This window comes from Medicago sativa, chromosome 5 (assembly GCF_051527215.1).
Source record: "Medicago sativa cultivar Bolivia chromosome 5, Bolivia_mono, whole genome shotgun sequence".
Classification (NCBI taxonomy): Eukaryota; Viridiplantae; Streptophyta; class Magnoliopsida; order Fabales; family Fabaceae; genus Medicago; species Medicago sativa.
In genome coordinates this window covers 68,243,788-68,255,765 of record NC_140753.1, presented here as the reverse complement: position 1 = coordinate 68,255,765, position 11,978 = coordinate 68,243,788, and the positions used below count along the sequence as shown (strand labels likewise).

Genomic DNA, 11,978 nt, shown 5'->3' with positions numbered 1-11,978 from the left:
ATTCCGGAATTCACTAACAATCTTGTCCGGATTATATAATCCAGACCAGGTGTATTTTTGGAAATTTTGCAGGACGCGCGAGAAGGCGTAGGGTGGGAAAATTAAATCTCAAAACCCTATTTAATGTGGGCTCTAAAATTACAATTCGAGTCCGGTCATGTACAGACTACGTTATCTACATTTTTGGAAACAATATTAAAGGTTCTACAAAATTTCGTATAAGCATTGTTTCTTCAATGTAAAAAAACAAAATAATAAAAAACAAGAGAGTAAATAAAAAAATGAATATTTTTTTGTGGCGCAACCCCATTTAAGTTTACTAATCTTGCGGTCTTTTCAAGTTTTAAGATTCATAAAAACTTGAACTTTTTTTTTAAAATAATACTCATTTCGGTTTTACATATAGGTAAAATGTAAAATGTATTTAGTCTAAAATTAAGCTACATGCATTTGACTGTTTTATATTTAAAATCCGAGAAAGTATTAAATCATTTTTATTAAATAACGATTTTTATAACAATATATTCAAAGATTAATTGAACTGAGATCTAGGAATGTACTCCTTCTTAAGGTAACGGATTCGTTTATCTATGATGTAAATTTGGTTGGACTAGTTTAACTTCTTAAAAAATTTGAAGAGTTTTTTAATCGAAAAGCCAAAGAAAATGAATTAAATTGATAAGACCTTATTTCAGACACAAAAAGTTTACAAAATATAAATCAATCAAAATACACATTTCACGATAATTACATCACCGCATCCAAAAACAAGGAAACACAACTTTAAAAGAGTAAGATGCAGAAACCTCGCGAAGAGTCGCGATTTAATATAAAGTTAAACGACTTTCCACTGACAACTTATAACACGTAATCTCTTTAACTTTTATCACTAAAATCAAATTGACAAATTTGCTTTTATTTAAAAAAGCAGATAAATATCTATAAAAATTAAATTCACAAAATTTGAATACCAATTTTACCTTTCCCTCCTGTAAACAAGTGGATAAACATGTAAAAAAAGGGATTCAAAGCTTTGACAGAGGGTATTAAATGATATTTATTTATTATTTTTTAAAAAAAATATTCTCATTTCGGTTTTAAATATAAGTAAAAAGTATATTGTATTTAGTCAAAAAATACATTTGACTAAATTATATTTCAAATCCGAGAAAGTATTTAATTATTTTTAGTAAATAATAATTTGTATAACTATCGATTCAAAGATTAATTGAAAAGAGACATAGGAGTGTGTTCCTTCTCAAGGTAACAGGTTCAATTGTCTCTTATGTCAATTTGGTTGAACTATTTTAACTTCTTAAAAAAAGATTAATTGAAGAGTTTTTTAATTGAAAAGCAAAAGAAACTGAATTAAATTGATAAGACCTTATCCTCTTCAAAAAAAATTGATAAGACCTTATTTCCGACACAAGAAGTTTACAAAATATAAATCAATCAAAATACACATTTCACGAGAATTACATCACCGCATCTAAAAACAAGGAAACACGACTTTAAAAGAGTAAGATGCAGAAACCTCGCGAAGAGTCGCGATTTAATATAAAGTTAGACGACTTTCCACAGGCAACTTATAACACGTAATCTCTTTAACTTTTATCATTAAAATCAAATTGACAAATTTCTTTTTATTTAAAAAAGTAGATAAATACCTAAAAAAAATTAAAGTCACAAAATTTGAATACCAATTTTACCCTTCCCTCTCGTAAACAAGTGGATAAACATGTAAAAAAAAGGGATTCAAAGCTTTGACAGAGGGTATTAAATGATATTTATTTATTATTTTTTTTTAAAAAAATTCTCATTTCGGTTTTAAATATAAGTAAAAAGTATATTGTATTTAGTCTAAAAATACATTTGACTGAATTATATTTAAAATCCGAGAAAGTATTTAATTATTTTTAGTAAATAATTATTTCTATAACTATTGAATCAAAGATTAATTGGAAAGAGACATAGGAGTGTGTTCCTTCTCAAGGTACCGAGTTCGATTATCTCTGATTTCAATTTGGTTGGATTAGTTTAACTTCTTAAAAAAAAAAAAAGATTAATTGAATGGATTTTCAGTTGAAAAGCCAAAGAAACTGAATTAAATTGATAAGACCTTATTTCCGACACAAGAAGTTTACAAAATATAAATCAATCAAAATACACATTTCACGAGAATTACATCACCGCATCCAAAAACAAGGAAACATGACTTTAAATGAGTAAGATGCAGAAACCTCGCGAAGAGTCGCGATTTAATATAAAGTTAAACGACTTTCCACCGACAACTTATAACACGTAATCTCTTTAACTTTTATCATTAAAATCAAATTGACAAATTTGTTTTTATTTAAAAAAGCAGATAAATATGTAAAAAAAATAAATTCACAAAATTTGAATACCAATTTTACCCTTACCTCCCGTAAACAAATGGATAAAGATGTAAAAAAAAAGGGATTCAAAGCTTTGACAGAGGTATTAAATGATATTTATTTACTATTTTTTTAAAAAAATATTCTCATTTCGGTTTTAAATATAAGTAAAAAGTATATTGTATTTAGTCTAAAAGTACATTTGACTGAATTATATTTAAAATCCGAGAAAGTATTTAATTATTTTTAGTAAATAATTATTTCTATAACTATCGAATCAAAGATTAATTGAAAAGAGACATAGGAGTGTGTTCCTTCTCAAGGTACCGTGTTCGATTATCTCTGATGTCAATTTGGTTGGATTAGTTTAACTTCTTAAAAAAAAAAAGATTAAATGAAGAGATTTTCAATTGAAAAGCCAAAGAAACTGAATTAAATTGATAAGACCTTATTTCCGACACAAGAAGTTTACAAAATATAAATCAATCAAAATACACATTTCACGAAAATTACATCACCGCATCCAAAACCAAGGAAACACGACTTTAAAAGAGTAAGATGCAGAAACCTCGCGAAGAGTCGTGATTTAATATAAAGTTAAACGACTTTCCACCGACAACTTATAACACGTAATCTCGTTAACTTTTATCATTAAAATCAAATTGACAAATTTGTTTTTATTTAAAAAAGCAGATAAATATCTAAAAAAAATAAATTCACAAAATTTGAATACCAATTTTACCCTTACCTCTCTCGTAAACAAATGGATAAACCTGTAAAAAAAAGGGATTCCAAGCTTTGACAGAGGGTATTAAATGATACTTATTTATTTTATTTTTTAAAAAATATTCTCATTTCGGTTTTAAATATAAGTATAAAGTATATAGTATTTAGTCTAAAAGTACATTTGACTGAATTATATTTAAAATCCGAGAAAGTATTTAATTATTTTTAGTAAATAATTATTTTTATAACTATTGAATCAAAGATTAATTGAAAAGAGACATAGGAGTGTGTTCCTTCTCAAGGTACCGAGTTCGATTATCTCTGATGTCAATTTGGTTGGATTAGTTTAACTTCTTAAAAAAAGATTAATTGAAGAGATTTTCAATTGAAAAGCCAAAGAAACTGAATTAAATTGATAAGACCTTATTTCCGACACAAGAAGTTTGCAACATATAAATCAATCAAAATACACTGTTCATAAGAATGACATCACTGCATCCGAAAACAAGGAGATACAACTTTGAAAGAGTAAGATACAGAAACCTCGCGAAGAGTCGCGATTTAATATAAAGTTAAACGACTTTCCACCGACAACATTTATCACGTAATCTCTTTAACTTTATCATTAAAATCTAATAGACAAATTTGTTTTTATTTAAAAAAGCAGATAAATAACGTAAAAAATTAAATTCATAAAATTTGAATACCAATTTTACCCTTCCCACCCAAAAACAAATGGATAGACATGTAAAAAAAGGGATTCAAAGCTTTTGACAAAGGGTATCATATGATATTTAGTTATTATTTTTTTAAAAAAAATTATTCTCATTTCGGTTTTAAAGAAAAGTAAAAATTAAATTGTATTTAGTCTAAAAATACATTTGACTGATTTAGATTTAAAATCCGAGAAAGTATTTAACAATTTTTATAACTATTGTACACAGTTCACGAGAATTACATCACCGCAACCAAAAACAAGGAAACACAACTTTAAAAGAGTAAGATGCAGAAACATCGCGAAGAGTCACGATTTAATATAAAATTAAACGACTTTCCACGGACAAATTATAACACGTAATCTCTTTAACTTTTATCATTAAAATCAAATTGACAAATTTGTTTTTATTTAAAAAAGCAGATAAATATCTAAAAAAATTAAATTCACAAAATTTGAATGCGAATTTTACCCTTCCCTCCCGTAAACAAGTGGATAAACATGTAAAAGAAGGGGATTCAAAGCTTTGACAAAGGGTATTAAATGATATTTATTTATTATTTTTTAAAAAAATATTCTCATTTAGGTTTTAAATATAAGTAAAAAGTATATTGTATTTAGTCTAAAAATAAATTTGACTGAATTATATTTAAAATTCGAGAAAGTATTTAATTATTTTTAGTAAATAATTATTTCTATATCTATCGAATCAAAGATTAATTGAAAAGAGACACAGGAGTGTGTTCCGTCTCAAGGTACCGAGTTCGATTATCTCTGATGTCAATTTGGTTGGATTAGTTTAACTTCTTAAAAAAAAAGATTAATTGAAGAGATTTTCAATTGAAAAGCCAAAGAAACTGAATTAAATTGATAAGACCTTATTTCCGACACAAGAAGTTTACAAAATATAAATCAATCAAAATACACATTTCACGAGAATTACATCACCGCATCCAAAAACAAGGAAACACGACTTTAAAAGAGTAAGATGCAGAAACCTCGCGAAGAGTCGTGATTTAATATAAAGTTAAACGGCTTTCCACCGACAACTTATAACACGTAATCTCTTTAACTTTTATCATTAAAATCTTCTTCAAAAAAAAACTTTTATCATTAAAATCAAATTGACAAATTTGTTTTTATTTAAAAAAGCAGATAAATATCTAAAAAAAAATAAATTCACAAAATTTGAATACCAATTTTACCCTTACCTCTCCCGTAAACAAATGGATAAACATGTAAAAAAAAGGGATTCCAAGCTTTGACAGAGGGTATTAAATAATACTTATTTATTATTTTTAAAAAAAATATTCTCATTTCGGTTATAAATATAAGTATAAAGTAAATTGTATTTAGTCTAAAAGAACATTTGACTGAATTATATTTAAAATCCGAGAAAGTATTTAATTATTTTTAGTAAATAATTATTTTTATAACTATTGAATCAAAGATTAATTGAAAAGAGACATAGGAGTGTGTTCCTTCTCAAGGTACCGAGTTCGATTATCTCTGATGTCAATTTGGTTGGATTAGTTTAACTTCTTAAAAAAAGATTAATTGAAGAGATTTTCAATTGAAAAGCCAAAGAAACTGAATTAAATTGATAAGACCTTATTTCCGACACAAGAAGTTTGCAACATATAAATCAATCAAAATACACTGTTCATAAGAATGACATCACTGCATCCGAAAACAAGGAGATACAACTTTGAAAGAGTAAGATACAGAAACCTCGCGAAGAGTCGCGATTTAATATAAAGTTAAACGACTTTCCACCGACAACATTTATCACGTAATCTCTTTAACTTTATCATTAAAATCTAATAGACAAATTTGTTTTTATTTAAAAAAGCAGATAAATAACGTAAAAAATTAAATTCATAAAATTTGAATACCAATTTTACCCTTCCCACCCAAAAACAAATGGATAGACATGTAAAAAAAGGGATTCAAAGCTTTTGACAAAGGGTATCATATGATATTTAGTTATTATTTTTTTAAAAAAAATTATTCTCATTTCGGTTTTAAAGAAAAGTAAAAATTAAATTGTATTTAGTCTAAAAATACATTTGACTGATTTAGATTTAAAATCCGAGAAAGTATTTAACAATTTTTATAACTATTGTACACAGTTCACGAGAATTACATCACCGCAACCAAAAACAAGGAAACACAACTTTAAAAGAGTAAGATGCAGAAACATCGCGAAGAGTCACGATTTAATATAAAATTAAACGACTTTCCACGGACAAATTATAACACGTAATCTCTTTAACTTTTATCATTAAAATCAAATTGACAAATTTGTTTTTATTTAAAAAAGCAGATAAATATCTAAAAAAATTAAATTCACAAAATTTGAATGCGAATTTTACCCTTCCCTCCCGTAAACAAGTGGATAAACATGTAAAAGAAGGGGATTCAAAGCTTTGACAAAGGGTATTAAATGATATTTATTTATTATTTTTTAAAAAAATATTCTCATTTAGGTTTTAAATATAAGTAAAAAGTATATTGTATTTAGTCTAAAAATAAATTTGACTGAATTATATTTAAAATTCGAGAAAGTATTTAATTATTTTTAGTAAATAATTATTTCTATATCTATCGAATCAAAGATTAATTGAAAAGAGACACAGGAGTGTGTTCCGTCTCAAGGTACCGAGTTCGATTATCTCTGATGTCAATTTGGTTGGATTAGTTTAACTTCTTAAAAAAAAAGATTAATTGAAGAGATTTTCAATTGAAAAGCCAAAGAAACTGAATTAAATTGATAAGACCTTATTTCCGACACAAGAAGTTTACAAAATATAAATCAATCAAAATACACATTTCACGAGAATTACATCACCGCATCCAAAAACAAGGAAACACGACTTTAAAAGAGTAAGATGCAGAAACCTCGCGAAGAGTCGTGATTTAATATAAAGTTAAACGGCTTTCCACCGACAACTTATAACACGTAATCTCTTTAACTTTTATCATTAAAATCTTCTTCAAAAAAAAACTTTTATCATTAAAATCAAATTGACAAATTTGTTTTTATTTAAAAAAGCAGATAAATATCTAAAAAAAAATAAATTCACAAAATTTGAATACCAATTTTACCCTTACCTCTCCCGTAAACAAATGGATAAACATGTAAAAAAAAGGGATTCCAAGCTTTGACAGAGGGTATTAAATAATACTTATTTATTATTTTTAAAAAAAATATTCTCATTTCGGTTATAAATATAAGTATAAAGTAAATTGTATTTAGTCTAAAAGAACATTTGACTGAATTATATTTAAAATCCGAGAAAGTATTTAATTATTTTTAGTAAATAATTATTTTTATAACTATTGAATCAAAGATTAATTGAAAAGAGACATAGGAGTGTGTTCCTTCTCAAGGTACCGAGTTCGATTATCTCTGATGTCAATTTGGTTGGATTAGTTTAACTTTTTAAAAAATGATTAATTGAAGAGATTTTCAATTGAAAAGCCAAAGAAACTGAATTAAATTGATAAGACCTTATTTCTGACACAAGAAGTTTGCAAAATATAAATCAATCAAAATACACAGTTCATAAGAATGACATCACTGCATCCAAAAACAAGGAGACACAACTTTGAAAGAGTAAGATACAGAAACCTCGCGAAGAGTCGCGATTTAATATAAAGTTAAACGACTTTCCACCGACAACATATATCACGTAATCTCTTTAACTTTATCATTAAAATCTAATAGACAAATTTGTTTTTATTTAAAAAAGCAGATAACGTAAAAAATTTAATTCATAAAATTTGAATACCAATTTTACCCTTCCCACCCAAAAACAGATGGATACATTTGTAAAAAAAAGGGATTCAAAGCTTTTGACAAAGGGTATCAAATGATATTTAGTTATTATTTTTTTAAAAAAAATTATTCTCATTTCGGTTTTAAATAAAAGTAAAAATTAAATTGTATTTAGTCTAAAAATGAATTTGACTGATTTAGATTTAAAATCCGAGAAAGTATTTAACAATTTTTATAACTATTGTACACAGTTCACGAGAATTACATCACCGCATCCAAAAATAAGGAAACACAACTTTAAAAGAGTAAGATGCAGAAACCTCACGAAGAGTCGCGATTTAATATAAAGTTAAACGACTTCCCACTGACAAATTTTAACACGTAATCTCTTTAACTTTTATCATTAAAATCAAACTGACAAATTTGTTTTTATTTAAAAAAGCAGATAAATATCTAAAAAAAATAAATTCACAAAATTTGAATGCCAATTTTACCCTTCCCTCCCGTAAACAAGTGGATAAACATGTAAAAAAAAGGGATTCAAAGCTTTGACAGAGGGTATTAAATGATATTTATTTATTATTTTTTTTTAAAAAAATATTCTCATTTCGGTTTTAAATATAAGTAAAAAGTATATTGTATTTAGTCTAAAAATACATTTGACTGAATTATATTTAAAATTCGAGAAAGTATTTAATTATTTTTAGTAAATAATTATTTCTATAACTATCGAATCAAAGATTATTTGAAAAGCGACATAGGAGTGTGTTCCTTCTCAAGGTACCGAGTTCGATTATCTCTGATGTCAATTTGATTGGATTAGTTTAACTTCTTAAAAAAAAGATTAATTGAAGAGATTTTCAATTGAAAAGCCAGAGAAACTGAATTGAATTGATAACACCTTATTTCCGACACAAGAAGTTTGCAAAATATAAATCAATCAAAATATACAGTTCACGAGAATGACATCACCGCATCCGAAAACAAGGAGACACAACTTTAAAAGAGTAAGATGCAGAAACCTCGCGATGAGTCGCGATTTAATATAAAGTTAAACGACTTTCCACCGACAACTTATAACACGTAATCTCTTTAACTTTTATCATTAAAATCAAATTGACAAATTTGTTTTTATTTAAAAAAGCAGATAAATATCTAAAAAAAATAAATTCACAAAATTTGAATACCAATTTTACCCTTTCCACCCAAAAACAAATGGATAGACATGTAAAAAAAGGGATTCAAAGCTTTTGACAAAGGGTATCAAATGATATTTAGTTATTATTTTTTTTAAAAAAATTATTCTCATTTCGGTTTTAAATAAAAGTAAAAATTAAATTGTACTGATTTAGATTTAAAATCGGAGAAAGTATTTAACAATTTTTATAACTATTGTACACAGTTCACGAGAATTACATCACCGCGACCAAAAACAAGGAAACACAACTTTAAAAGAGCAAAATGTAGAAACCTCGTGAAGAGTCATGATTTAATATAAAGTTAAACAACTTTCCACCGACAACATATATCACGTAATCTCTTTAACCGAAAAGTCAAGGTTTAGTATAAAGGTAAACGACTTTAAACCGACAACGTATATCATGTAATCTATTTAACTTTTATCATTAAAAAATAGATAAATATGTTAAAAAATTAAATTCACAAAATTTGAATACCAATTTTACCCTTCCCTCCCGTAAACAAATGGATAGACATGTAAAAAAAAGGGATTCAAAGCTGTTGACAAAGGATGTTAAATGATATTTATTTATTATTTTTTTATTAAAAAAATATTTTTAATTCGGTTTTAAATATAAGTAAAAATTATATTGTATGTAGTCTAAAAATACATTTGACTGATTTATATTTAAAATTCATGAAAGTATTTAATAATTTTTAGTAAATAATAATTTGTATAACTATCGATTCAAAGATTAATTGAAAAGAGACATAGGAGTGTGTTCCTTCTCAAGGTAACAAATTCGATTATCTCTGATGTTAATTTGGTTGAACTATTTTAACTTCTTAAAAAAAGATTAATTGAAGAGTTTTTTAATTGAAAAGCCAAAGAAACTGAATTAAATTGATAAGAGTTTATTTCCGACACAAAAAGTTTACAAAATATAAATCAATCAAAATACACATTTCACGAGAATTACATCACCGCATCCAAAAACAAGGAAACACAACTTTAAAAGAGTAAGATGCAGAAACCTCGCGAAGAGTCGCGATATAATATAAAGTTAAACGACTTTCCACCGACAACTTATAACACGTAATCTCTTTAACTTTTATCATTAAAATCTAATTGACAAATTTGTTTTTATTTAAAAAAGCATATAAATATCTTAAAAAATTAAATTCACAAAATCTGAATACCAATTTTACCCTTCCCTCCCGAAAATAAATGGATAAACATGTAAAAAAACGAGATTCAAAGCTTTTGACAAAGGGTATTAAATGATATATAATTATTGTCTTTTTTAAAAAAAATATTCTCATTTCGATTTGGAATATAAGTAAAAATTAAATTGTATTTAGTCTAAAACTACATTTGACTGATTTATATTTAAAATCCGAAAAAGTATTTAATAATTTTTATAACTATTGATTCAAAGATTTATTGAAAAGAGACATAGGAGTTTGTTCCTTCTCAAGGTAACAGGTTCGATTATCTCTGATGTCAATTTGGTTGGCTAGTTTAACTTCTTATAAAAAAGTTTAATTGAAGAGTTTTTTAATTCAACAGCCAAAGAAACTGAATTAAATTGATAAGACCTTATTTCCGACACAAAAAGTTTACAAAACATAATATAATCAAAATAGATTGTTCACGAGAATTACATTACCACAACCAAAAACATGGAAACACAACTTTAAAAGAGCAAAATGCATAAACCTCGCAAAGAGTCCCAATTTAATATAAAGTATAACGACTTTCCACCGACAACATATATCACGTAATCTATTTAATTGAAAAGTCGCGGTTTAGTATAAAGCATAACAACTTTACACCGACCACGATTATTAGGTAACTTCTTTAATTTTTATCATTAAATTCAAATAGACAAATTTGTTTTTATTTAAAAAAAATAGATAAATATGTTAAAATAATAAATTCACAAAATTTAAATACCAATTTTACCCTTCTCTTCCTAAAACAAATGGATAAACATGTAAAAAATTAAAATCATTAATTCTAAATACCCATGTTACCCCGACCCTCTTATATGGTAACTGACCATCAACGGTTATATAAGAGTCATTTGGGACAGGTAGAAATCACATCAAAGAAACCAACTGGGTCCCTAAAACAAAAAACACTCTAATTTTGGGAGAGAGAAAAAAGTTGTTTTTTTTTTTTGTGCTGTCAAAGGAGAAATAAAGGTATGGTGAAGAAAATTTTTGTTTCAGAATCAATTATTCATTATTCATATTTTCAATTCTCAAATAAATAAAAACTTAATTTTTTCTTCTTCTTCTTTTTTTTTTTTTTTTTTTTTTAAAGCGATGGTTCGAGTGAAAAGAAGAGATTATAGGCCGAGGAAAATCGTAAATTTCTCGACATCGACGGAGGTGAAAGAAATCCGTTACCGAGGAGTAAGGAGGCGACCATGGGGTCGATTTGCTGCTGAGATTCGAGATCCCTGGAGGAAAATTCGAGTCTGGTTGGGGACTTTTGATACCGCTGAAGAAGCCGCGCATGCTTATGATTCAGCTGCGATTAGATTTCGCGCTTCGAAGGCGAAAACTAATTTCCCTATCCCTGAACATATCCTTGCGGCGGCGGCTGAGACTGCAGCTGCGGCCGCTCAAAATCCTCAGCCTCCGGTTGCTGCTGTTGATAACCGTCAGGCTGAGGTTTTGAAATTTGTTGAGCCTGAGGTTGTTCAGGTTAATTGGCCTACTTCCAGCGGTATGAGTAGTACTGTTGAGTCTTTTAGTGGGCCTAGGATTGTTCAGGTTGTTGGTTCTTCCTCTTCTTCTGCTGTTTCCAGGGTTCCTACTGTTGCTGTTGGTGCTGCTGGGGCTCGTGCTGGTGAAGATTTTCATAGTGGCTGTGATTCATCTACATCTGTTGTTGATGACGAAAATTGTGTTATTCTCCGTTCTCCTGCTGCTTCAGTGAGGAAGCCTCCGGTCCAGGCTCATGCTCCGGCCCAGGCTGATGTTCATGCTCCAGCTCAGGTTCCGGTTCAGATTCCAGCTCAGGTTCAGGTTCCGGCTCAGGCTGAGGCTCAGGTTCAAGCTCGGGTGTTTGCTATCGATCTGAATTTACCTCCACCGATGGATGATGAAGAACATTTATTGTATCTTTAGTTCTCATTCTTCCGTCGAATAATATTCTCATCCATAATAAAAATAGTCAATTCGAGAATGA

At 27.6% G+C, this 11,978-nt stretch overlaps 1 protein-coding gene across 1 annotated transcript; it reads left to right on the top strand.

Annotated features, from left to right (window-relative positions):
- The first annotated feature begins 10,881 nt into the window (after nucleotides 1-10,881).
- On the top strand, nucleotides 10,882-11,978 carry LOC146924341 (ethylene-responsive transcription factor 3-like). The gene is made up of 2 exons (XM_085709380.1): nucleotides 10,882-10,984; nucleotides 11,106-11,978. Exon 2 carries the CDS (start codon nucleotides 11,108-11,110, stop codon nucleotides 11,915-11,917), a length of 810 nt encoding a protein of 269 aa, XP_085565506.1. The 5' UTR covers nucleotides 10,882-10,984; nucleotides 11,106-11,107; the 3' UTR covers nucleotides 11,918-11,978.

Coding starts and splice junctions, on each gene's coding strand:
- LOC146924341 (XM_085709380.1), top strand. CDS start 11,108: ATGGTTCGAGTGAAAAGAAGAGATTATAGGCCGAGGAAAATCGTAAAT.